The 25754-nt window shown below is 40.6% G+C and overlaps 1 protein-coding gene across 3 annotated transcripts in view; it reads right to left on the minus strand.

Annotated features, from left to right (window-relative positions):
• The window catches only part of TMEM245 (transmembrane protein 245), an 85755-nt gene extending 61058 nt beyond the window's left edge, over window positions 1–24697 (minus strand). Inside the window, exons 1-6 of one of the 3 annotated variants that reach the window (XM_065052825.1) lie at window positions 23920–24697; window positions 11787–11904; window positions 10454–10555; window positions 9387–9494; window positions 6097–6183; window positions 4522–4737 (exon numbers count right to left, since the gene is read on the minus strand). In XM_065052825.1, coding sequence (XP_064908897.1) covers window positions 4522–4737; window positions 6097–6183; window positions 9387–9494; window positions 10454–10555; window positions 11787–11904; window positions 23920–24546 — 1258 coding nt within the window. In that variant the 5' untranslated portion in view covers window positions 24547–24697. The remainder of the gene's footprint in view (window positions 1–4521; window positions 4738–6096; window positions 6184–9386; window positions 9495–10453; window positions 10556–11786; window positions 11905–23919) is intronic. The other 2 variants (XM_065052826.1, XM_065052827.1) reach the window with 2 other exon arrangements.
• Window positions 24698–25754: the final 1057 nt, after the last annotated feature.

A 25754-nucleotide genomic window follows, 5' to 3' on the forward strand; every position in this document is an offset into this window, starting at 1 on the left:
GTAAAGAAGTGCTCATTTAAACTTTCAACTGAAATACAACTCCTGATTAATTTTACTTTTAAACATAAAAAACATTATTTTGAGATCAGCTTTCGATCTTGGTGATCACAAAGCTTCAGAGAAACCCATACTACTCCTCAAAACCAAACAGAATACATTTACAACTTTTTCTCCCCCCAAAAGAAGCATTTTGCTACCGCAAGCAGCTTCTCTCCAACACTTCTAACACACATCCACTGTAAAATAAAGAGCTTCTCAGCAACACTAGAAATGTCTAGTGTTATCGTTACAGAAATAAAAGCTCATGTCCGTTTACTTGCCATGAAATAAAGCCCAGATACTTTTGCACAAGGCTTATGGTTCCAATTCTGCAAGGGCACTGCTCTTTCTCACTTACTGACTACACACACAACACTTGCGAATCATCACCATCAGGAATGTAAAAGCAAAAAAGCACGGTGCATATGAAACTTTCTTTGGAAGCTAATAGGTCTTTAATCGTCATGAAATATTTGCCATGTACTTTTTTAATTCAACAAAATGTCAGATCACTCAAACTATCTGTTTTGTCTTCACTGAAAAGAAGAAAAGTGAGTAATCTTCCAAAGCCACTTTAACATCAAACCAGAGGAGTTAACTGCAATCAGTTGTAATACAAACCTTTGTTTATAATGTGAATTAATTGAGCATTGATGGAAACATACCAGTCACAAAAATATCATTACAAGATCCATCAACTTAAAGGATTATAATATACAGCAGTAACAAATCAGAAGATCTCACAACCCAGTCCTGACACGAACTACTGATACACAATCCTCTGAAATAATTAATGCTACATCCCCAAATACTGAAAACTATAGTTCTAACAGAAAACAAAGTGAAACCATTAGCAACAGAATCACAGAATTCTCCTAATTTCTGCCTATTTTTTTAAACCCAGAATTTATAAACCACAAATGTCACATATAGAACAAAAATTACAATCAGTGTTAAAAATTCTACTTACACAGTAAAATAACTTCCTGTGAAAATGCTAGTAGTACTCCTCCAATTACATCATATTTATTGCAACATTTGATACTGAACACCCCATCATTACATTGAAGTACACTTTTAATAAAGTGGGTTTTTATTACAAAGGCTACTCTCCAAGCTAGATTCATTACTTACTACTGCCTTACATCAACACCACAGTAATGTCCTCATTCTCAAAAATTCACATCATGCTTCTACTTGGAGATGTGTAAAGTCACACACATAGTGAAAAAAGGTTAAATTTTAATATCCACAGGGCATTTATCAAAGTTCAACAAGAACCTACTGTCTGTACGCCATTTGTGTAACAGTTCTTTTTCATGGAGAGCTCATTCAACAATTTGCTGACAATTGGTTTACTTACCCTCTGGCACCACCACATGGCAAACATGGGATTTATTCTCTTGAAGAAATAATCTTTCCACTAAAGATTATGTGGCAAACAAACAAAAGAAAAAGGAGAAAATATAGTGCGAGTGCCAGCACCTAACTTACAGGCTGAAGTTTTGTATGATGAAATGCAACTCATGGTAAATAGACTTACTGATGCAAAACAGGGCAACCTTGAATTTTACAAGGTGAACAACATACCTGAAACGGCATTCTAACCTTCTGCTATTATTTAAAAATAAGTGTTTAAATAGTATCGTCTAAAATAACCAAGTGTACACTCATTGCAAAGGCGATGTCAGGAGGTGCTACGATCATGCAGCTGTAATTTATTAAGTTAAGAAGAGGCAAGACAGAAAAAGTTAAAGGAGGACTGTTATTAAAAAGTTGTGAGCAAAAGAAGAGAAAGCTGCATAATAATCTCCAGGAAGCACAAAATGACCTGAGGACAAAAATAGACTTAAAAAAGGAGGCAGCAGAACAAGTAAGGAAGTAAATGAAAGATCTTAAAAAGAGACAATACCAGGATTCCCAGGCTCATATCACTGAACAAAATCCTACAAGTGTTCCACAACCTGGTTTATTGCTTAGCTTTTAAATTCAAAAGTAATTTTTTCACCTTTTCATCTTATGGTATAATTTTTCCACCCTCTATATTAAGCATTTTTAAAAGAGCGTCTCATTCTACTGAAGTACAACTGCATTCAAGAAAAATGTTAACGGTACCAAGATATTTCTAATAATCTAAATGCTAATTCATGTAAGCCCTGTCTACCAATATAAGGAACTCTGGTGAATTTAACACCTTTCTATTTAAGGTTTTGGTTTGGTTTTGGTTTTGTTTTTTACGTATTAGAAGCATTCTTCTTAAGGTCTCAGAACTGCTTAAAGTTATTAGCGTCCTTAAACTTGAACAGCTGCAAGGCAATTTGCTTTATAAGCCTCCCTATTTTCCACTTCTAAATATTTTTAATACCACCTCTCTTTTAACAATCCAGGTTAACATCATCCACCTTCTGACACTTAATGTGAATCACTGTTCTAAATTTGGCTTTCTTCATCATTATAATCCCTTTTCACAATATTTTTGTGGTGATCTAGTTATACTCAGTTATATACCAAGAAAAAGCACTTAAATAGCCCAGTGTCACCACTATGGAACCAAGTGACAAATATTTGCAAGTTCATTTTCTAATTTGGCATGAGCTTATTGTTCAGATAGCTATTTTGGACTTAATGACTGGAAGCAGCAGTATTCACCCATTTCAGTTATAGTTGTGTACTTTTAGATTTGTCAGGCTCAAGCTTAAAACCATTTATTGTTGTCTGCCTAATCATAAAACTATTGTATCAATTTTTTCTTCCATACAAGTAGGTATCTCTTAACAGTGGTAAAGTCACTCCTTGACTTTTCAATAAATTAAACCATGTAAGCATCTGTTTCTAGGAAGTCTAAAATTTATTTTCTAATCCCTTTATAATTTTTATTATTTATTTATGAGCTACATCCAACCTTCCATTTCCCATGATGCCCAGACAACAAAACTGGGCAGTTTCTTCTGCAGCAACTATACTGCAATGAAACAAAGATCAAATCCCTCTCTCCGCTTACTCTGTTTTCAGCTATTTATATTCCTAACCATCGTGTTACCCTTTAGCTGCTCCTACAGTGTTGCAGCCAAATCTGCAGCTGTTCCCTTCACCATGTTCCCCATTCACTGTGCCTCTCAGAGTTCACAGCTCCTCGAACCTGTAAGCATGGCCCCAACAGTCGTGATTTCCAGATGCACAACTAGATGGTTTATTATGGCTTTGTGAATTGGGTGTAAATCACAAGGTTTTGGTAGCAGGGTGGCCACTGGGGTGGCCTCCAGGGGGAGAGGCCAGGGCTGCTTTGTGCCACACACAGTTGATTCCAGGGCGCTCCACAATGGACATACCACAGGCCAAAGCTGAACTCATCAGGCACAAGTGTGGTGCCTCTGTGAAAATGTATTTAATGAAGGGCAGAAAACACTAGAGAGTGAGAAAAGGAAAGAACACAGAGCAAGCGAATAGAGAGGAAGATAGAACAGAGGGATGAACAGAGGGAATAAAAAGGCCAGGGGAGCAGAAGCGCTCCACCATAGAGCAGGTGCACCCCTCTGAGGTTCCGTGGCCTGTGGAGGACCCATGCTGGAGCAAGCACATCTCCAGAGGGACTGTGGCCCAGGGATGAGGAGATGCCTGAGCTGGTACCTCCCAAAAGGGACTGCAGCTCATGGGGGTGGCCCACGCTGGAAGACAGGACAAGAGTGCAGGCACTTGGTTGCTAGCTGAGGCCAAACCACCACACTTGGTAAATGGGAAAATAACTACATTTAAGTGTTAAATACATTTAGAACTGCTGAAAAATAGCATTTTAAGTTTAGAGAAAATCCAAGCAAATTATGAAACTCATTTTGTTTACGGTAGGGGGATGGGAGGAAATGCGTACAGATACATAGTAGCTCATGCATATTTCCAGTGTTCCCACCTTCCATATTCACCTCCTAAAAGGGTATTGGAAAAAGTGTCATTCAGTTTTAAAATAAACTCTTTCAATAGCTATCATAACTACTCAAATCTTGCTTGATATATAAAAGAACAGATGCATGTAGATGTGAAGGACAAAGCTAATTAACCTTAGATCTAGAATTAGAATCAAGTTTATCTTGTGACTTCTTCACAGGACATAGCAACCCATTTTTAATGTAAATTAAAAGTTAGCATGAGCTGTACTTGGCTACTGAAAAACTGCTAAAATAGTCTTTATCTATAGGGGCAAAAACCATAAAAGATGTACTCTAAACCAGAAGTATTGTTACAATGTAAGGTATGGCACTAAATTATTCCAGATAACTACAATAGTCAACAGACAAATCAATTTTACAAAGTTGTCCGCTACACGGCAACAGACAGTGCGTATCTGTCTTCCTATTTGAAGCTCCAATTCATCTTGTCTTAACAAAAAGCCTTAACAAGCCTTTCCTTCTATTTTATTTAAACGCAAAGCCTAAGGCTATCCAAAGTCATCATTCAATACACATTAAGTACAATAAATTGATTTATTACCTGCAAAAGGCACAGGCAATAGCTGCACAATCCAGAAATTCAGCCAGATCTGGACAATGACAATGGCCCACACAAGTGTAACAAAGTAAATATCACTAGTTTTCTTTTTTCTAAGAAAAGCTCCAATCTCAGGTCTTTGTCTGCTCCCAGAAGAGGACGAAGAGGAGGATAAAGATGATGATGAAGCTTGTGGAGACTGATCACCTTCTGTTGCTCCTAAAACAAATGTAAACAAAGAAGTGGAAATTATCACATTAATGTTCACCACAGAACAGAATACATTCCATAGTCCCAAATTAACCTTTGGTTTGGGATTTTGTTTGGTTTGGGGTTTATCGTTTTGTTCAGGGTTTTTGTGGGCTATTATTTGTTGTTTTGGAGTTTGGTTGGTTGGTTTTGTTTGTGGGGGGGTTATTCTGTGATTTCTCTAAAAGAGACATACAGGCTTGGTGCTGAATTTTGAAATGCCAGAACAGGCCTGTGTAAGCTCTCCCACATCATGCAACACCATGCCAAGCAGTGCTGGGAGGAGGACAGAAGAAAAAATACTACAGCCTCTAAGAGGTCTCCTGTCACTGCAGGTAAATTACAAGCCAAATACATTTTATCACAAAATCCTGAAAAACACAAAGTGTAATTCACTTCTGAAAGAAATCAGAGGTGTTAAAAGAAATCTTTGATTTCTCTTTAAGTACTCAAAAAGAAATCTTAGATTTGCTCAAAGCTCATTTAAACACAACACTGAAGAGAAAGCTTTTATCTTACAAATTTCTTACTACACTTTTTATTTTCCTGAACACTCACACTACAAACATAGCACTCACACTGTGATTCTAAATTACTTCATTGTGTAAAATATTTTAGTAACAACAGCAAGCATAAATGAATGGGTAACAAATGTTGTCATTCTCCCATTGTTAGTAAACACGAAACTGAATTTAAAAAAAAAAACAAACCAAAACAAAACATAAAGTGATGTATTAAATGCACTTATAGGTAACACTACATAGTAATTTCAGGCAAAAATTTAATGTCCAAATTAAAATTCTTGTATAAAGAACATAGTAATTTATTGATTTATTTCTCTTTTTAAATTGGTAAATCTGTCTAGTTATGGGTGACACCAAATCTATCTTCAGTCACTGTATATAGAATCTCTCCCTGAGAACACAAGTATTAACTTATCCTGAGGCCCCATGCTGGTGGCAAAATGCACAGACTTCCCACACACCATTACTTGAGAAAAATTTGCAGCCATAGTGGAAGAACGCACACACAAGAAATTCTAGATAGTTACTCTACGCTGAACAATAAAAGGCAATTTGTTATATTGGTACATACTGCAGCAGGTAAGCAATGAATACAACTCTTTCACTGGACTTGTGTCCCCTCACCGCCAGCCACTTTCCTCCCATCACCTGCTGTAAAAACTGTATTACAATACATTACATGCATATCAGCCAAACAACTTACGTTCCACACATGCAGTTTTAGCTGCACTGTGTCACTAAAGCCATTCCTGGCCTAAAGCATGACAGCTAGAATGTACAAAAAGACAAGACCCATTTGTCATACGTGTACAGTAGTAGTCAGTGACAAATTCTGCAGCCTCATACACAGGATAAACACTCTTCTCTTGTTGTAGAAGTCTGCACTGGTGTTCTACAAGTAAGTGGAATTATTTTTAGAGCTTATAAAAACTTCCCCACCACACTAATACGATAACGCAAATCTATTGATTTACCCAACTGATAGACACTGGGATCATGACAGAAACATCTGCTGCTTGCTGGTAACGTATTTAGTGGAACTTCAGAATATTCCCAAAGGAATTTCAACATGCAACCTGAAAGAAGCAACTCTGCAAGCAGCTAAACACAGCAAAAGCTTGAGGTGGAGTGCTTCTTGGCAAACCTCTTTGCTGGGTAAAACTGGCTGGAGGGCTGGGCCCTAAGGGTTGTGGTAAGCGGAGCCAGTTCTGTTTAATCAATCATCTGGCTGAGGGGATTGAGTGCACCTTTAGTAAGTTTGCAAATGACAAAAAGTTTGGTGGGACTCTTGATCCGCTCGAGGGTAGGAAGGATCCTCTGCAGAAGGATCTTGACTGGCTGGATTGATGGGCCGAGGCCAATTGTATGAGGTTTAACACGACCAAGTGCCAGGTCCTGCACTTGGGTCACAACAATTCCAGGCAGCGCTACAGGCTCGGGCAAGAGTGGCTGGAAAGCTGCCCGGCAAAGAGAGATGTCGGGGTGTGGATTGACAGCTGGCTGAACGTGAGCCAGCAGTGTGCCCAGGTGGGCAGGAAGGCCAACAGCATCCTGGCTTGTATCAGGAATAGTGTGGCCAGCAGGACCAGGGAAGTGATTGTGCCACTGTGCTCGGTGCTGGTGAGGCCCCACCTTGAATACTGCGCTCAGTTTTGGGCCCCTCACTACAAGAAAGACACTGAGGTGCTGGAGAGAGTTCAGAGAAGCTGGTGAGGGGCCTGGAGCACAAGTCTGACGAGGAGCAGCTGAGGGAACTGGGGCTGTTTAGTCTGGAGAAAAGGAGGCTGAGGAGATACCTGATCACTGTCTACAACTACCTGAAAGGACGTGGTAGCATGGAGGGTGTTGGTATCTTCTCCCAAGTAACAAATGACAGGATGAGAGGAAATGGCCTCAAGTTGTGCCAGAGGAGGTTTAGGTTGGATATTAGGAACAATATCCTTTCTTCACGGAAAGGGTTGTCAGGCATTGGAACAGGCTGCCCAGGGCAGCGGTGGAGTCACCATCCCTGGAGGTGTTTGAAAGATGTGTAAATGGGGCACTTAGGGACATGGTTTAGGGGTGGACTTGGCAGTGTCAGGTTAATGTTTGGACACAATGATCTTGAAGGTCTTTTTCAATCAAAACAATTCTATGATCCTATGTCTCAAAGGGATAAAGGCCAGCCCTATCCTACAAACTACACTTCAGAGAGAAAGACAAGTTCATTTTCTATAAGGGTAGAGAAAGTTACCTGTAAACAGAAGTCTTCCTAAAAAGAGAACGTGTTTTTGTTATAAGAAATGGAGGATTAGATGAAATAGTGACTTTATTATTATTAATGTCTTTCAGAACACCAGGATGAAGGTACCCCTTCATGAATAACAACGTTCTTCGGTAATTTCAAGAGAATGCTGGACGAGAATGATGTTTCATCACCATGCATACAGAAGATACAAATCAAAGATGACCAAAAGGATGCTTAACACATAACACAGAATAGAATGCTAATTTGCAACAGATTGTTGGAAAATTATTTGAACTATTGTTAGGAGTAAACAGGAAACTTCATATTTATTCTTTTCCTGTCTTGAAGGAGAAAACCAACAGAATTTGCAAGACAAAAAAACATCTGGTTAACTGTCTCAAGAAAATAAGTCAAAATATATTCATTAAAAAAAAAAGTTTGTAAAACCGCTGCAGTTTTCTTCTGGCAAAGAGAGGTTACAGCTTGAAAACAGAAAAAACAAAACGAAACCTCTCCTGAAGAGAAAAAATTAAACCTGTTGTGTAAGTCAAAACAAAAAAAAAAAAAGCAACAAACAAGAACACAAACACTTACATGGCACATTTGTGGGAGACTGTTGCTTGACCAGATGTTCAAAAGCCAGCTAAATAAATTATCTCATTTCCAAAATTAAAGGCTAGAGTAATGCTCCATTCTCATATTTCAGGACATAACGTTCTTAGGATTCTATATTTGGTTTTGAGATAGTTATGTAAAATGTAGAAACAAATATAAGAAAATAATAAGTTGTTTAAAGCTGCTTTTTTGTATTTAAAAATGAAACGTTTTCAAGTGCAGCTTCTTTTGGCTTATTTAAAATCAGGAAGTGTGTTTATATTTCATTAAAAATTTCTGAAGAGCTTGTTCTACACCATTTCACCTGGTGGTTGAAGTAACTTTTCAGTTTCACAAATGGTAGCCTTTAGACATAAGTTTTTAAAGCCACACGCTCAAAGCATTCTCTCTTGCACAATCACTACATTTCCTCCTCTGGAGCATGATTTACACAATACAGACAATATTAACAACATGCTGTCTTGAAGCAGAAAACTCTTAGACACAGCCAATTTCAAATTAAAGCTTTGGAAGTTCACATTCTGTCAAGTTGAATGACTTGTTCTGTCTACTTGCAGCAAATGGATGAAACCTTTCAATTTCCAGAGCTCTCCATAATAACCTATTTTTCTAGTATCTTTTCCATCAAATGCCTACCCAGAAAAATGATGGTAAGGTTCAAAATCAGTGACGGACATCTAAACACCTTCTTTGCAACTCTTTCAAGTAATTTCTTATAGATTTATAGTTATGTTATTGAAAGTGAAAGTATCATGACTCAAGCTAATGTCAAGTAAACTCACTACAGGAAAGACTTTGAGCATACCACATTCAAATAGAAAACAAAGGGGTTTTTTGTCATTGTGATGTACACAAAAATTATTCTAGTCTGTCTGTACCTGGTCCAAAAATCCAGTTATATCTCCTAACTGCCAACAAATCAAAAGAAGGTTAGGAAAAAATAAAAATAAGAAAGAATGGGGGAAAAACTTTTTAAAAATACCCTCATTCTTAAAAAAAACAAAACTTCTAGTCAGGCCTTCTACTATAAATGTACACACTTACATGTAAACCATAATTTGCAAGATAGCTTTTATATTATTGTCTTCTTAACATTTTTAAAAACAAATAAGCCTGTTTCACAAGACAAATATCAATATGCTGTTTCAGAGAGGATGAAAAGGATAGGAATTCTTTTGAAATTTGTTCTTAATTCCCTCTAATGCCATGCCTTTAGAGCAAATTCAAATGTTTCTTACAGAGTGTTCAGTCACCTGAGGGTTGTGAGGAACGTTCATTATTGGACTCATCTTCTGTCATTGAAATTGCCATGGCAATTGTTGAAGCAGCAATGGAAATCATTTGACCACGAAGCTCTGCCCCTGTAAAATGTATATGTGTAGGTAAATAAATAAAAGCTTAAGTCTTAAAACACTTTATTTGTTGCCTGATATCCACTGAAGCTGTCAAGCAACAGAAATTATACAGAGAGACACTGTTAGTTTTTATAATACATATTATATGAAGTCAGTACAATCAAACAGGAATGCATGCTAATAATTTTAATATTATAATACACTTGGAGCCAAAACACAAAACTAGTTATCTGTTTAACACCTTCCACACTGAACTGCTACCAACTAAGTCACTCACAGTTGCTGGCAGTCTGATTAACATAAAACTCTTTACAGCAGATAATAAAACTTTACTAACCAAGATTATGATGAGTTTCAAGAAAACTAAAACAGCAAAACAGGAAAAAAGTTTCCCCAAATATTCATACAGCTAATACCGGAAAAGAATACCTGGCATTTGTTTTTTTGCAAAATTGACCCGCAACAAGCAAAACCTATCTTTCTCAAAATCTAAACACAAACCACAGTTTTAAGAAACTGTTTTTTTAAAAATGAATGACTGGATATAGGAAATTTGCTGGATAGAATTGTCTGTTTCTCTCATACTCAATATTATAGGAGCTACCCAACCCATATTGCTTATTTCTTTCAAAATTAGCCTTGGATATCAAATTTTTTGGGCTTTCCTTATGCTTGAAACTACATATAGGATTCTGTAAACTTGAGCAATCGGGTTTGATAATGAGAGTTGCTGCTTTCCTATGGAAAAGAAACATCCGTCTATTACAATGATTTTCTGTAAAGAATAGAAGATGCACTTCAGCATGAGTAAACCAGTTTGAAACAAATATACTAAAAAGTCTTATAGTAAGTTTTTGCAATCCATATGATATTGAGTTTACAGTGAGATATGGTCCAGATTCTTTCACTGACCTTTACAGAACTTTTGCCTCTAACAATAAAAGAAACAGTGACTTGTTCCTTACCAGAAGACTCCTTTCCCTTTTGCTGTTCGTGCAACATGCCTACAGTCATCAGAACAACTATAACCAGAAACACAGGAATTCTCCAGGAACCTGCCACAGAAGCTGAAAGATAGAGCACTGAGGTTTTTTTCACAAGAAAAAGTACACTATTAATAAACTCTACATTTAACAAAACCGAGAAAGGCACCACATCAACAAGGAACAATCTGGGCAGAAACTAAATGCCATAAAGCAAACAAGTTTTCTACATTCACAAAAAGGAAGAATGTACAACACAGGTGGACAAGTTTCCCAATGAATAAACCAAGTTGTTACTGTTTCTATCTTCAGTGACTTTAAACTATGCTGACATAGTGAGCAATTTTTTAAAAAATATGCAAAATTACATGAAAATACACACAAAATAAAAACATTTTAGATATCAGAGGCAAATCAAGTTCCACCAAAAGTCTACACTTATGTTAGATCTCCACTGAGTGGCAGCAAGCAGTGCCTTCTTGGGTTTTGGCTTTTCAGCTACTACTCCCCAGCAAATACAAGACTGTGAAAATGTAAGCAAATGCAAAGCCATTATGTGCAGCTTAAAGCCTCAGGAAGTGTCCCCACACAGCCAGAACAACTTTTGAAACCTGCTGCTAAAGCAAAGTAAATCCTGAAGTATGCTGCGAAGCCTTCCATCATGATAGCATTCTGTTATTTGCATGACACTTCTACCATAAACTCTCTGATTTGATAATATAATCTGACAATCTGTTATATTAAATATGTAAAATAAATCTAATGCTAATAGATTACTATAATGTTATATTTGTATTAACAGATTATACAGATTACTAGTAGATTTATTTGACATTGTTGATATCATATCAACATGCTTGTTGACTACTGATAGCATTTTTTTTTCTTCTATTACTACTATGAAACTAATTTTAAAGCTTGAGCCTTGGTTAATAGCAGGCTCTCAAGAAAATACTGATATTAAAAATCTTCACAAGTGTATGTCTAAATCCACCCACATGTGACCCCAGCCCTTCCTCACTGTCAGGGAGTCAGTACCAGGTCGGTGAGTCAAGTAAGTGAAAGCCATGGGAGGTACCTACTGGGCAGAAGGAGTGGAAGATCTATGTCGCTCACCATCTTGAAGCCTTCCCATTGCTTACTCCAAGACTCTCTGCTGACCACATGCAGCCAGAATTACTGAGCAGAGAAAACAGCCTGCATGTCAGCTAAGACTCCACTATAACGATTTAGCAGAGGGGCAAGCAAGTAGCTTTATTTGCCAGACAACAGAATCCCAGCAGACACCTTAGAATAATAACTCCTTATTACTCACCTAAGTGAAAGAGCAGCATAATCCAGACAGGGACAGAGACCGCTTTTAAGTAACGCTCAGTGCTTATATTCCACTTGAATGAAACCATCAGCAGGTAACCAACTACCAGCGTCCATATCTTTAAGAAAAAGATACACACAGGTATGTATACATACATGAGTACAATGCACCTATATTTTGATGTGTGCATATACACACATGTGTACCCTCCCCTGTCGAGAGAATTGAAGTCAGGTTCTAATTCATTAAGAAGCCCACATTTCAGAACTGTCAACTAATTACAGGAGTTTTTGCTCCACATAAGAAAAATGTAAAGTTTTTACAAAGTGTAAGGACAAGCTAGACACATCTTTGGTCTGCCTTCAGTATGGGTCTAATGCAAAGGAGTATACACGCTTTGCTGGACACAAACCCTGAGGGAAGATGTTTTTGCAGCTGAAACCAAGCAGCTACTCTGAACTACTACTGAAAGGTGAGAACCTCAATGAAACGGGCCCACCAGTGGCACCAGTGGGGCCACAGGGAGACAGAGCCAACAGAGCACCACTCGTTCCAGCACAGAGCAGCTTGCCAGCTCCTGTGTTCCAGCCCAAAGAGACAAAGGGGGTTTTAAGCCAAACACAGCCATTAGAAAGCAAAACAAAAACCGCTGTTCCTCAGCAGTGTTTTTCCACAAAAGAGCCATGCTTTTAAATGACTTGTGACACAGAATTGTATCAAATATTTCACTAAAACCACTAAAGATACAGAAAAATGTCCGTGTCAACATATCAAGAGACAGATTGCTGATTTTGCTGCTGCTGCTTCTCACTGCCTTCTACACCTCTGCTCATCGGATAAATCACAGTAGAAAATTCTAATTAAGAAACTTCAGATGAAGAATCTGAGCTTGAAAATACTGAAAAGAATCAAGCAGAAACCAGAAGACGCAACAGGAGGTGAAAAGCAGCTACTCAGCAGATGTGAAATAAGAAAGATATGAAAACTTCCCTATCCACAACCAGCTAAAGACACCTTCAAATTTACACTTATAAATCAATACAGCCTAATGTAGTTTAAACAGAACTTCTGTTAACAGCATCTAATGAATCAGATGTCACTGTAAGAAGTAAGAATATACCAGCAGATGCACAGAACGAGCCATCAGACAGAACACACCACAAGAGCTTTCATGTCTTTCCTCTGCACTGTATGACTCACGTTGAAGAGGAAATAGTCCCTGTGAAGAGCAGGTTTGTGCGACTACTCCCATGCACCTAATCGGCATAGAGGAAATCTTAAGTGCACTGAATTCAGCAGACAAGCAGTGATGTACTCTGTTAACTTCAGGGGGAATGCTCATATGCACAAGGCAATTTAAAATAACTTAAGAAATGTGAACAAATGTATACCCTTTTCATACCAATCTTTCTCATCAAAACTGATCAGTCCAACTTTTCACTGCTATAAGTAGCTCTGTTTTGCATCAACAGAGCTGTGTATGGCCAAATGTGGACTCAAGACAAACGTCTAAAACTAACAGAACTCTTAGACATTAAGACTAAAGTCATGAACAACAACAACAAAAAATTAAATGCATGGCAGCACCTATTTAACAGCACAGATTCATAACAAATTCATACACAAGACATATTAGAGCATAACAGTAACTGCAAGAGAACTCAGCATGAAGATGCTATCCTACTCCCTAACATATGCCACACAGCATATCTGTATGATAAAACACCAAAAAAAGGAAAGGAGGCTAAAAGGGCACAAAGCTAAGTTTAACAGCCAACAAAGCAAAACATGTTGAACTGCTTTTAGCTATCGAGGTAGCTGAACTAGAAGCTAGCATTTCAGGGTTTAGGTAGTCAACAATTTTTTGTAAGTTACAATAATTCACCAGTTCTCATTTCTAAAAGCTTAGCAGATGATCCAAGCAAAATTATTTCTTAGTTCTACTGAAGAGAGAGAAACAGCTTATTTTAAAGTAAAAAAGTCATCTTGTTTCAGAGATCAAACAATAACAATCCTAAAAACCTGTGGAATCAATTGATTGGTGCAAGGAGTTTAATTTCAGTGACACCATGGAGTAATCAGTTCCTTATCAGTTAATGTTATAGCCAAGCACTTCCCTACGCTGCATGGGAACTAGGGTAGTCTACTTCCAACAATTCATAGCTGAAAGCAACTGACAAAGCGAATTAATCTAAATTGACATGGACTAGGAATTCATCCCATATTAACTTGGCAACAGCCTTTTTTTTTTTCCTTAACCCTTTAAGTGCATGTTATGGAACCTTTCTCACTGTTTTTCTGAATGGTCTCCAATAGTTCTGGTCAAAAGAGCATGAGAATATTAATAGCCTCTTTACTATTACATGTCCATCTCAACAACTGACACCATGGAAATGAAGAATAAAAGATAATGCCTACTTTCATTAAAGTTAAGCTACTGTAATTACTGCATTGAAACTAGAATGGATACAAATTCCATGCTAAACCAAAACACCTATACATTTGATTTATGAGAGTATACAGCTAACCAGTAACACTTCTGATATTGCAGAATACATTAGCTACCACAACTATTTATTTATCAAGCTGAAGTCAGCTGCAGATGCCTTTCACCACATACTCTGAGATTTTAAATGCCTGTTCACTCACAATATTTATAGACATGCACAACTCTAATTATATCATAAATTATAATCTAACTCTAATGTTCAGCCTGGAGAAAAGGAGACTGAGGGGAGACCTTATTGCTGTCTACAATTACCAGAAAGCAAGTGATAGGACAAGAGCAAATGTCCTCAAGTTGCACCGGGGGAGGTTTAGATAGGATATCAGGAAAAATTTCTTCATGGAAAGGGTTGTCAGGCTTTGGAACAGGCTGCCCAGGAAGTGGTGGAGTCACCATCCCTGGAGGTGTTTAAATGACCTGTAGCTCAAGTCAGGGACATGGTATAGTGCCAGAGTTAGGTCAATGGTTGGACTTGATGAGGGTCTCTTCCAACCAAAAGATTTGACCTCCAGTATATATATATAATGCTGTAATCTTTCCTTCTTCCTTCTCTCACATATCTTCATTGTCTGAATAGACAGCAAATACCTCATTTCTCACATCTCCTCTGCATTTTGTAGCACCCCTTGCAAATTAAATGAAATGCTTGTTTGCCTTTAGACACAAAAAGTAAAACTGCCTGCTTCCCTGAATAAACAGTTGGAATACTGCAGGGCAGCTTACTGGATTTCAGCATCCAATTTCGTGTTGCAGTGGTAAATTTAAAAGGCCAGTTTTAGAGATGTCCAGGCAAGTCTGAAGGGCTTCAGTTCTCTCTGTATTGCCAACTGGAGGCAAAATTACACCATAGAAAGATGCAGCTTTTATGTTACATTCAAGCATCTGCTTCAGTGTTTTTTCTTTTAAATTATAGTGTTGGGAAGTCTAGTATTTATCAGCATGACTGCATCACCAGTGCTACTGAAAGTCTGCTTCCAGTTCCAATTAAAGGTGAGAGAATTTGACAATGTGAGACACTGGTGGCTTGGCATAATTTTTCAATGAGAACAAACTCTTTCTTACTACTCAACTCTTGACCACATTTATCCTGATGAGTAAAATTCTTTATTTACACAGTTCACCCCCTTTTTTTTTTCCCTATCAGCACGCTAATCTCTAAGGGAGAGGTTTTACAGATAAGCTTAATTATTAATAATAGCTCACTGCTACTTAAAGTGGAGGTTCATTTTCTCCCACTGCCAGTCAGTTGGGTCCCACCTCTTCTGCACACCAGCTTCAACATTCAGCCAGCCAGCTCAAGCTCCCCCAGCTGACAAAAAACTATCCGGAAAAAAAACCCAAGAGTTTAAAATCTAATACAGTTACAGCTAAACAGACTCATGGAGATAAGACAGGCACTGACAACAGTGCAACTGAAGCATATCTCACAAGTTTCGATAAGCAAGAACAGTCCCTCACGGGCAGCAAAGCTGTTGGAAGGACTCGGCCTTCTGCGGAACGTCACCCCAACAACTAAGCACCCTGCAGGGAACACATTTCCCACCTGCTTCATGCAAACCACCCCATGGCAAACACAACAGTGAAGACTCAGTAGAATAACCGGAGTTACTTCTTTTGCCAACCTTCCAAAAGTTCCCAATTTTTAACAACTCAGGACCTACCAAATGGCGTGTCTCAACTCTTTTGTTTTCTAGTTGTAGCTCTATCCCCTCCTTTTGCCATTTCAAAGTTTTGTTTTTGTCCAGGCTGCCCTTTTCCACTTGAAAATCATAGAGCAAAGTTTTTTAGGGTTTGGTTAGGTGGGATTTTTTTGTTTGTTTTGGTTTGAGTTTTTGTGTGTGTTTGGTTATTTTGTTTCTTGGTTGGTTTTGCTTGTTTGTTTTAAATTAGATATCTAAAGCCGTTTGATGAAACAATGGATCCAATTCAAACAGTTTCCTATTTTCCAGTTAGTTTCAGCATTATGACCAAAAAGAAGTCCTCCACCTCCCTTTAACATTTAAAAAATGAAATTTCCATTTGGAAATAGAGATTTTCATTAATTTTTCTTAAAATAGGAAATCCTTAAAAACATGGACCAAATATTCACATGGCACTTTTGCAAATTTGTACAACAGTGCTGCACTGAGCAGCCCCGGCTGAAGAAGCGATCTTATGACAGTAATTCATTACTGCTACCTCCTCCTCAGTGGCAATGCAGGCCAGTGAAGGAAAACGAACCTACTGCAAAAGCTGGGCAGAATAGCGTTGGACTTGAAAAATGAAGTGACACAAGGCATTAAATGCATTGCTAAAAGCCAAACTGTGTTTTCCATATGAACCTCACAGTGGTTTTTTTTTGTCTGTTCATTTGACAATAGTTTTCTAAACAATAAAAACATAATAAGGCAGGTGAGGAATTATGAAAAAGTCATTTTGATGACAATTTTCAGAATCAAAATTGATTCCATGTGGCTTTACTTTAGATTCCACAGTACACAAGAGGAAAAATCCCACAATGTGGAGAGTTTGGTAGAAGTTCAGTTAGCATAGAAGTTCAGTTAGCATAGAAACAGTCTTTGTTGAACAGATATAAAACCAAATAAAACCCAAAACCAACTAATCACGCATTTAATACTATTGCCCACCTCAGAGCAAACTCAATCACCTCTTCCCTTCTTTAAGGAAGCCGCCATTTATCTAAGCAGGTAAATGACATCCTGATTTTTTTTCCTAAGTGAACACAAGTACACATAAACATGACGGACTGGGTTATTCCTAGTCCTCTACCCAAAGGGCTAGAACAGTACATCGGTTTTATTTCTTCTAGAACCCTCAGTTGTGACATATATCCATGTAGATATGTTTGGCATTAACACACAGACTGCTAAACCATGTGAAACAGAAGCCTGGTGTTTAGCTAGACTACCCCTTTCTGAAATGACATCATTATGAGCTTTCAACTAGAATCCTGGGACAGGGGAGAGAATTGACCATCAGAGTCAACACTGTCACACATGAGTTAAAAGCGTTTTCAATGTGTCCTGCAATATTTCCTACCCCGTGAATTTAAGGAAATCAATCAAATCTAAGATATCCAGAAGACTGCAGCCCTTTAGTTCACTTTTTCTGTCTTAGTGCAGATGTTATTTATGAGAAACTCCATTAATAAAAATGCTATTCAGAAATCAAACTTTTCAAGATTCACTTGTGAAAAGGGGTTTTTCAGAGTGCATCAAATTCTCCCCCTGCAGACAGAGTAACACTCCTCCTACACGCTTCATGACAACTCTTTGACAAGAGATTGTACCTCACCATACACAACTGTTTCATTTTCTTGCTTTATTACAGAGAGCACAGTTAAAATTTTGCTGGACAGTTCCATAATAACCATGCATTTCAGAGGTGGTAGAAAAAGAAATCTTGTGTTCAAATAATACATATTAGTAGAAAAATATAACTCATTTTATGTAGCATATAACATTAGGCTCAAGGCTAGCTTCAGCTTAGTGCCTGGGACTGCAGTTTATACATATAAATCTAAATAAGCTGATAAGCCTTTTCATGAAAGGTATCTCACAGCAGTTTCTCCCAAAGCTGGGCGTGGGTGTAGAAGGGAAAAATAAAAGGTGGAAAAGAAAACACTATCAACATCTCAGTCTTTCCCTGCCCCTCCCCATCCTGTTTTTAAATAGGCCACATGTAGTCTCCACACAGCTGATCTCTACCAAGTTGTGAAAACAAACCCAAAACTGTGGTTTTGGTAAGATATGTTTGCAGTCAGTACGCAGCTGTATGATTGATATGCCATGATACCAAATAATGAAAGGATTAATATAATCAGCAGAAAGAATACTTCAGGGCTTTTTCAGGTGTGAGGTTTTTTATGCTGGGCAAGTTTTAGAAACCTGCAAGCCCGCTCTAAGGAATGGAAGAAAAAAACAACAAAAAACCCCTACTGAAACACTCCAGAAACAGAAATTATATGCACCTTAAAAATCAGAACTCTATTTTTCTCATTTACAGTTATTCCTACATTATAGTCAAACTTAACCCTTTCCTTTGCTAGAATAGAAAATGCCCCATCAGGTAAACTTGACAAAATATTGACGCTGTTTTGCCTCCATAGGTGATATTCAACAGCACTGTGGAAACCAAGCATCTTGGAACCTGAAACCCAAAACGTTTGCAAGAAGCATGTCTGAGAATTCCAGTCTGCAAGGGTTACTTTAGGGACTGCTGATACATAGTGCCAACACAAATGGAGTTCTCCAGTGTTTCCAGATTTGCCCAGCACTGTAGTGAGGGAAGGATTGTTTAGGCCTCCTAACTGCATGCTAACTGTGCTAGAACAACGCAAGTTGTACTTAGTACAGAGACACAAAAATACAGTGACATGCACACACATGAGCAAACAGTCCTGACCCTGAACAGTAACTTGTGACAAACCAAGGAAGAAAGACGTGCCATGGGAGAAAGATTTTGACAGCCCAGTAACCGAGTTCACTCCAAAGAATTGTCAATTATGACTGCATCCAATTTAATTTACTAGGATGAACTTCAGAGTCAACGTAGAGCAGTTGTATAATTCATTTCATCTGCTAGGACAAACTAACTGTTTTCTAAATAAATATGAGCATGTGAACCCTTCTGAAAAAAAAATACAACCAACAGCTGGCATTTCCCATATATTACCATCAGTGTAAAACATCAGGCTAAAGTAGTTTGAACTCTTGCCACAAAGCAGAAGAATTTCCCATACCTTAGATACAATGCTGGATACAAGGCATACTTGCTACAAAACTAGGATGACAAGGAAGTCCAAGATTAGTCTGCAGATGGTATGCTAACTGCAAGGGTAACCATGCTGAAACTGCCATAGCATATAAACATGTCAAGGTATATTCAGTCCACTATGGGACAAACTCCACTCCTTTTCACAAAAGAAAAAAAACAAAAACAAAAACAAAAACAAACAAAATGAACCACAAAACCAAAAAACCAAACCAAACCAAAACAAACAAACAAACAAACAAAAAAAAACACCCAAAAAACCCCAAACAAAACCAAAACACCACACAGAAAAGCATTCACCTTCCCTATCATACTGAAGTTCATGTAGACTGCACGTCCTCTACATAAGACTTCTACAAACAAACCAAAGAGAAGGCTGGAGTCAGAGCAAGGAACTCATCTGCAATTTATACTCAGCTCCTAGCTCTAAGGCCCAGCAGCCTACTACATTTCTTGAGCAAGGTTCTTCAAAGATGATGTGGGAACTGTAAAGAACGAAGAGAAAGAAAAGGAGACAGTGGGAACAAGATGCTTGTAACTAACCTAAGATCTTGGGCTTGTTCTTCAAATACAGTGTTTTGCAATCACCTATCAAACAGTCCTATCCTGGAGGTATCTAGGGTTCTTAATTCCTAAATTGCAGGTGTGACTTAAGAACCACAGACAGGAACATAGCCATTTGCATACCTTCACTCATCAACACCACAAATGGCTTTCCCAGACTTAAGGACAACAGTACAACAAAGCTCTGTAACACACTGGTGCCAAGCTACAGTTTACTATAACATTTTCACATGCCATTGCTGCATTTGGAAAACACTTTTTTTTCCTGGAAGAGAAAAGAATTTCTGTCTCTGTTTCATGGCCTAGTAGATACCATAAAAATACCTTTAGAGAACACCAAATTGATATCCCAAAATGTATATTGTTCCAAGTCAAATTCTAATGATAGGCATTCTCTCATTTCTCTAGTACAGCAGAAGGAACCAGAACAGGAAAAGGCAACCTTGTATGTTCTTCCTCTAAGTACCAGCACCATCCAAGTAGGGCAAAGCTCCAAATAACAATAAATACACTGTACACCTTTGCAGCCCAAGGCAGAATCATTGGTGGCTGGAGCACAGACATTCATAGTTCACAAGATCAAAATTACCATAAACAAATGTACTATGCTAGTCAGATACTGGTTTCACACTCGCTCATCTCTTTTATGCTTTTAATGATTTATATATCATATTCTTGGCAAGAACGTATTCTTTACTAAGGGGCAAATTTACTTATTTTATGTTAATTAAGTTACTCCATATCAAAATATTTCAAAACACAGAAATAAAGACTGGCATATTGGGCTACTAAAAGAAACAGCGCAAGAAATGAAAATACCATTACTTTTATTTATCACATAGAGTATCTAACTAACAAAAATAGTTGTAATGATCATGATAGATAACATACAGAAAGAACCATGAAGGATTCAAATCTCAGGGAAGAACAGTGCAATGGAGCAAACTGACTCACAACACCCAAAATTCCTATACAGGTAGACTGTACCCATGCAGAGTTCTACAGTATAATACAGCAATTAAATGGCTTTAAAATGCCTAACTAAAGTTAAAGCAGATGCTGTTAAGTGATCCAGCTCAAGGCTCCTCAGCAGCACGGATAAAATTCAGTTTTTCTGCTACAGCTCTGAGATAATACAACTCAGGTAACTGCAAAATTCAAAAAAACTGGAACGGTGAAACACCGTAAAGCATACAGATGATTCCAGGTTGAGCTGAAGTTATTTACAAAGGGAAGCTCAGAGTTTCTTTCTCATGTAGGGTCCCAGAAACAGACAGAAGCAGTTTGCTTGGAAAGCTACTGCAACTGGTTTGCTCAAGGAAGTCCATGGTCAGTTATTCTGACATGAACCCAAAATCTTCCAATGGAACTCAAGTCAGAGGAGTTCTGGGAAGTTATCTTTTCCCCAGTTAAAGTCTTAACAGCACTTAAATGAAACCAAGTGTTACAATAGCAACACCAGCGCAAAACAGAAGTATCAGATACTGCTAAACAAAATTGCACTGAGCATGCACAGACACCCAGCAATGCATTGCAACCATAGCTATGAGGTTAAATCACTGCAACTTCCTTTTGTACCCTTGTATGTACCCAGTGTAAGTACAGCTTAATTACCCAAGTTTGAATAAAGGACTGGATGTAGCCAAGTCAGTTAGTGTAGCAGTATTGCTGAATTATTAAAAATAAAATGGGTAGGCCAATGCACAGGAAAGTCTTAAGTTTATCAAGTAAATTGTGTGGCAACTAACCAACGCTTCCCATCAGTACCAAGCCATGCTTACATTCTTACACCACTCAGCTGAAGGTAAAGATCTTGCCTCTATAAAAACAGAGTGTCTCTGTCCATCTACTAAGTTTTAATTATATTTCTAAGGACAAAACAGACCAGATACAGATCTCTCCTAACACTTTCCAGTGTATGACAACACTTCAGCATGGAAAGCCAAGGAAATCCCTTCTTCCACTGTTCGTTCACCTTCAAGAGACAAAACGCATCCTCCAGTCCATCCTATTCACACTAGAAATAGCTCCAAATATCCTTTGTCAGTACATCCAGGAGATCTATTACTTTTTTGTTTCAGGTATATACCTTCAAAGCTGTGTTTGAGGTATCAGCATGCACCAGTTCCACCAAAGGGATAAAATTAGTATTCAAAGAACATGTGCAATTCAAAATCAGAAGCCTGGACAAGCTTGTTATAGTTTGGGTTTTTGTTTGTTTGGCGTTTTTTTGGTTCTTTTTTGTTGGCAATTCCTCTCTCTTGCCCACATAAAAAGAACAGGTTTAGGTAGTTCTTCAGTTTTCTCTTCATATATCTCTATATCCCCATTAAACTGTATATGTAATTTTTCACCTACAGGGGGGTGGGTGCTGTTTGGTTTGTTTAAAGAACTAGAGCAGCTTAAAAAAAGTCTTTGACACTAAGCAATCTGGGCATGCCAATCATACATCAGCCTCGACAGGCTGGAGACTTGGGCAGAGAAAAATTTAATGAAATATAACAAGGGAAGGTGTCGAGTCTTGCATCTGGGTAGGAACAACCCCAGCTTCCAGTATAAGCTGGAGAATGACCTGTTACAGAGCAGCGCAGGGGAAAGGGACCCGGGGGTCCTGGTGGACAGCAGGATGACCATGAGCCAGCACTGTGCCCTTGTGGCCAGGAAGGCCAATGGCATCCTGGGGTGTATTAGAAGGGGAGTGGTTAGTAGATCGAGAGAGGTTCTACTTCCCCTCTACTCTGCCCTGGTGAGACCACATCTGGAATATTGTGTTCAGTTCTGGGCCCCTCAGTTCAAGAAGGACAGGGAACTGCTGGAGAGAGTCCAGCGCAGGGCAACAAAGATGATTAAGGGAGTGGAGCATCTCCCTTATGAAGAAAGGCTGAGGGAGCTGGGTCTCTTTAGCTTGGAGAAGAGGAGACTGAGGGGTGACCTCATTAATGTTTATAAATATGTAAAGGGTGAGTGTCACAAGGATGGAGCCAGGCTCTTCTCTGTGACAACCAATGATAAGACAAGGGGCAATGGGTACAACTGGAACACAGGAGGTTCCACTTAAATTTGAGAAGATACTTCTTCACAGTGAGGGTGACAGAGCACTGGAACAGGCTGCCCAGGGAGATTGTGGAGTCTCCTTCTCTGGAGACATTCAAAACCCACCTGGACACCTTCCTGTGTAACCTCATCTGGGTGTTCCTGCTCCAGCAGGGGGATTGGACTGGATGATCTTTTGAGGTCCCTTCCAATCCCCAACAACCTGTGATACTGTGATTTAACAAAAGTATAATTTACTGAACTTCTACACTTTCACATAACCGTTTACTTCAGATTTATAGTATTTTTTTGCATTTTCAATTATAACTAACAAAGTGAAAACGAGTCCTGCCAGAGGTTTTAAGTAGTCTACCTACTGAAGACAACACAGAGAAAAGCAGCCTCCCAGAACCTTTATAAGTAAAATTTCTAAGTTAAAAAACCCCAGCTTTACTTTTTAACATTCAAACTGAGTTTGCACCATTTGATACTTTGAAAAAAAAACCAAAATCAGTATACTGAGAAATAAGTCTACGCCCCCCCCACCCCAAGTCACCAGCGGAGCTGAGCTGCTGTTTCACAACACTTGATACACATCTCACAGCTCAACAAGAGCCAGTGTTTGCCCAAGACCTCACCTGAATTACCTTTGACTTAACAGCATCTCAGAACTGCAGCATGACTAAAATATTGGCAGAGAAAACGTATCTGCTCCCCCTACACCCACTCAGTTACACACAGCACCCCTCTGTGCCGTGGGTTACAAGGCGGGAGCTTTCCTAAAGCTATTTTGCACGTGGTTTTTTTCCAGTGAAGGCCGGGTCTGCCCTACACCACCACGACGCTGGTGCTTTGCCCCGGGGAAGCCCTGGCCCTGCTGCACCCCCCGAGCAGCGCCGCGGCTAGAGTCACGCCCACGTGCTGTGGGGACACTTCCCGCGTCCTTTACCCTATAAATAAATAGATAAAAAGGCTGCGGCGGCTTCAAAACAGGCACCTTAACGATTTTAAACGTTTGTGTCTGCCAACTGCCGCCGCGGCGCAACAAGTGAGATGGCGGCCGGCACCGCGCCCCCGGCCGCCCCCCGAGGCAGCCCGGCCGCCCCCCAGCAAGCAGGCGGGCCGCACCCCAGCCCTCCCCGGTGGGCCGCGCATCTCCGAGGGGGAGCGGGGGAAACTGGCACCAGCCCCCCAGCTCCCCGCCCCGGGGGAACTCAGCCACCTCCGAGACCCCTTCCCGTCCCAGGCGGCACTCACCCACTGGCTGCTGAAGTAGTCCAGCCCCTGGCAGATGAGGCGGGCGGCTTGGGCCAGCAGTACCTGCACGCCCAGGGAGCTGCCCAGGCAGTAGAGCCCGTAGAGCAGCGGCCCCCCGGCGCCCAGGAGCAGCAAGAGCCGCCGTCGCCGCAGCACCTGCTCGCCCAGCGCCTCCACCCCGTAGTTGGCGAAGCAGATGGGGAGGAGGAGGGCGGCCAGCAGGACGGGCGTGCGGGAGCGGTGCAGGCGGCTGAGCCAGCGGCGGCCCAGCGCCGTCAGGGAGCTCTTGAAGGGGTGCAGGAAGGTGCCGCAGAGCACAGCCCAGAGCAGCGGCCGCAGAAAGGCCTCCAGGATGAAGTAGACCAGGACGGCGGCGCCGCAGCACAGCCCCGCGAACAGCAGCGCCCCGGTGTTGTAGAAGGCCTGCTTGATCGGCTTCTCCAGCCGCGGCAGCGACATCCCCGCCGCCCCGCCCGGGCCGCTCAGCGGCAGCCGCGGCATGGCCGCCGCCGCGCCCTCCGCCCCGGCCGCACCCGCGCTGGGTGATCCCTTCGGCCGCCGCTTCTGCGCCGGCGAGTCCGGAGGGGCCGCGGCCGGAGCCGCCGGGAGCTCTCCGCTGTCAGCCATGGCGCCCGGGCACGGCCGCGGCTCCGGCCGCCGCTGCCAGGGGGCGACGCGCCGCTGCCGCACGGGCGAGGGCGCGGAGAGGCGGCCGGGAGCGCCGGGCACGGTAGTGCCGCCGCACGGCTCCGGGCACGGGCGTGCGCCCAGCCCGGCGGGGAAGGGGAGTTGCCGGCCGGGCAGGGTGCTGGGAAATGTAGTTCTGCGCCGGGAGAGCCGGCGGCAGCGCCCCCTACCCCCGCGGCCGGGCCTGACGGAGCGGCGGGGGTGTCCTGGAAGTCCTTCATTTCGTCCTTCCCGCTTCGGTTACCGCAGGGTGCGGAGCGAGGCTTTCCAGCGCCATCGTTACTTCTGCTGAGAAGAAGCTACAAAGTTGATTAGGGGTCTGGAGAATCTTTCTTATGAGGAAAGACTGAGAGAGTGGGGTCTGTTCAGCCTGGAGAAAAGAAGGCTGAGAGGGGATCTTGTTTGTGCTTATACATATTTCAAGGAGGGGTGTCGAGAGGATGGGACCAGACTCTTTTCAGTGGTGCTTAATGACAGAATGAGGGGCAATGGGCACAGACAGAAGCATAGGTGGTTCCATCTGAATATGAGGAGAAACCTCTTTGCTTTGAGGGTGGCAGAACACTGGAACAGGCTGCCCAGAGAGGTTGTGGAGTCTCCTTCTCTGGAGACGTTCAAACCTGCCTGGAGCGATCCAGTGCAATGTGCTGTAGGTGAACCTGCTTTAGCAGGTGGGTTGGACTAGATGATCTTCCAGAGGTCCCTTCCAACCCCAACCATTCTGTGATTCTGTGACTTCCAAGGGCTGGAGCTTAAAAGAGCCCAGCAGCAAGCTTCACTTCCCCATCCAACAAGCACAGCCCTATTGCAGTTCTGTTCAGCGCTCTCCTGTCCCTAGTGCTGCTTTAGTCTCTGGAAGCTGAAAATATTCAGAAATTTGCAGTGTCATTGCAAGGTGGAGAGCAAGACTGGTTAGACCAGATGGAGAATTTTGTCTTGTTTGAACCTGTGCTAGCATCAAATTATTTAACATGGAAGCATCTGTGTTTTTACTGGAAATTAAGCCCACTAAAAAAGTAGTTGTTCTGTCTCATTTTTTAGGTCTGACATTTGTGACGTTATGTTGCACCAAATGGAGTTATTTTGGATATAATCTAGGCAAGGGCTAATTTCCTGTGTCTGGCACGTGCCAGACCTCAGTGTCCACA

This window comes from Columba livia, chromosome 2 (assembly GCF_036013475.1).
Source record: "Columba livia isolate bColLiv1 breed racing homer chromosome 2, bColLiv1.pat.W.v2, whole genome shotgun sequence".
Classification (NCBI taxonomy): Eukaryota; Metazoa; Chordata; class Aves; order Columbiformes; family Columbidae; genus Columba; species Columba livia.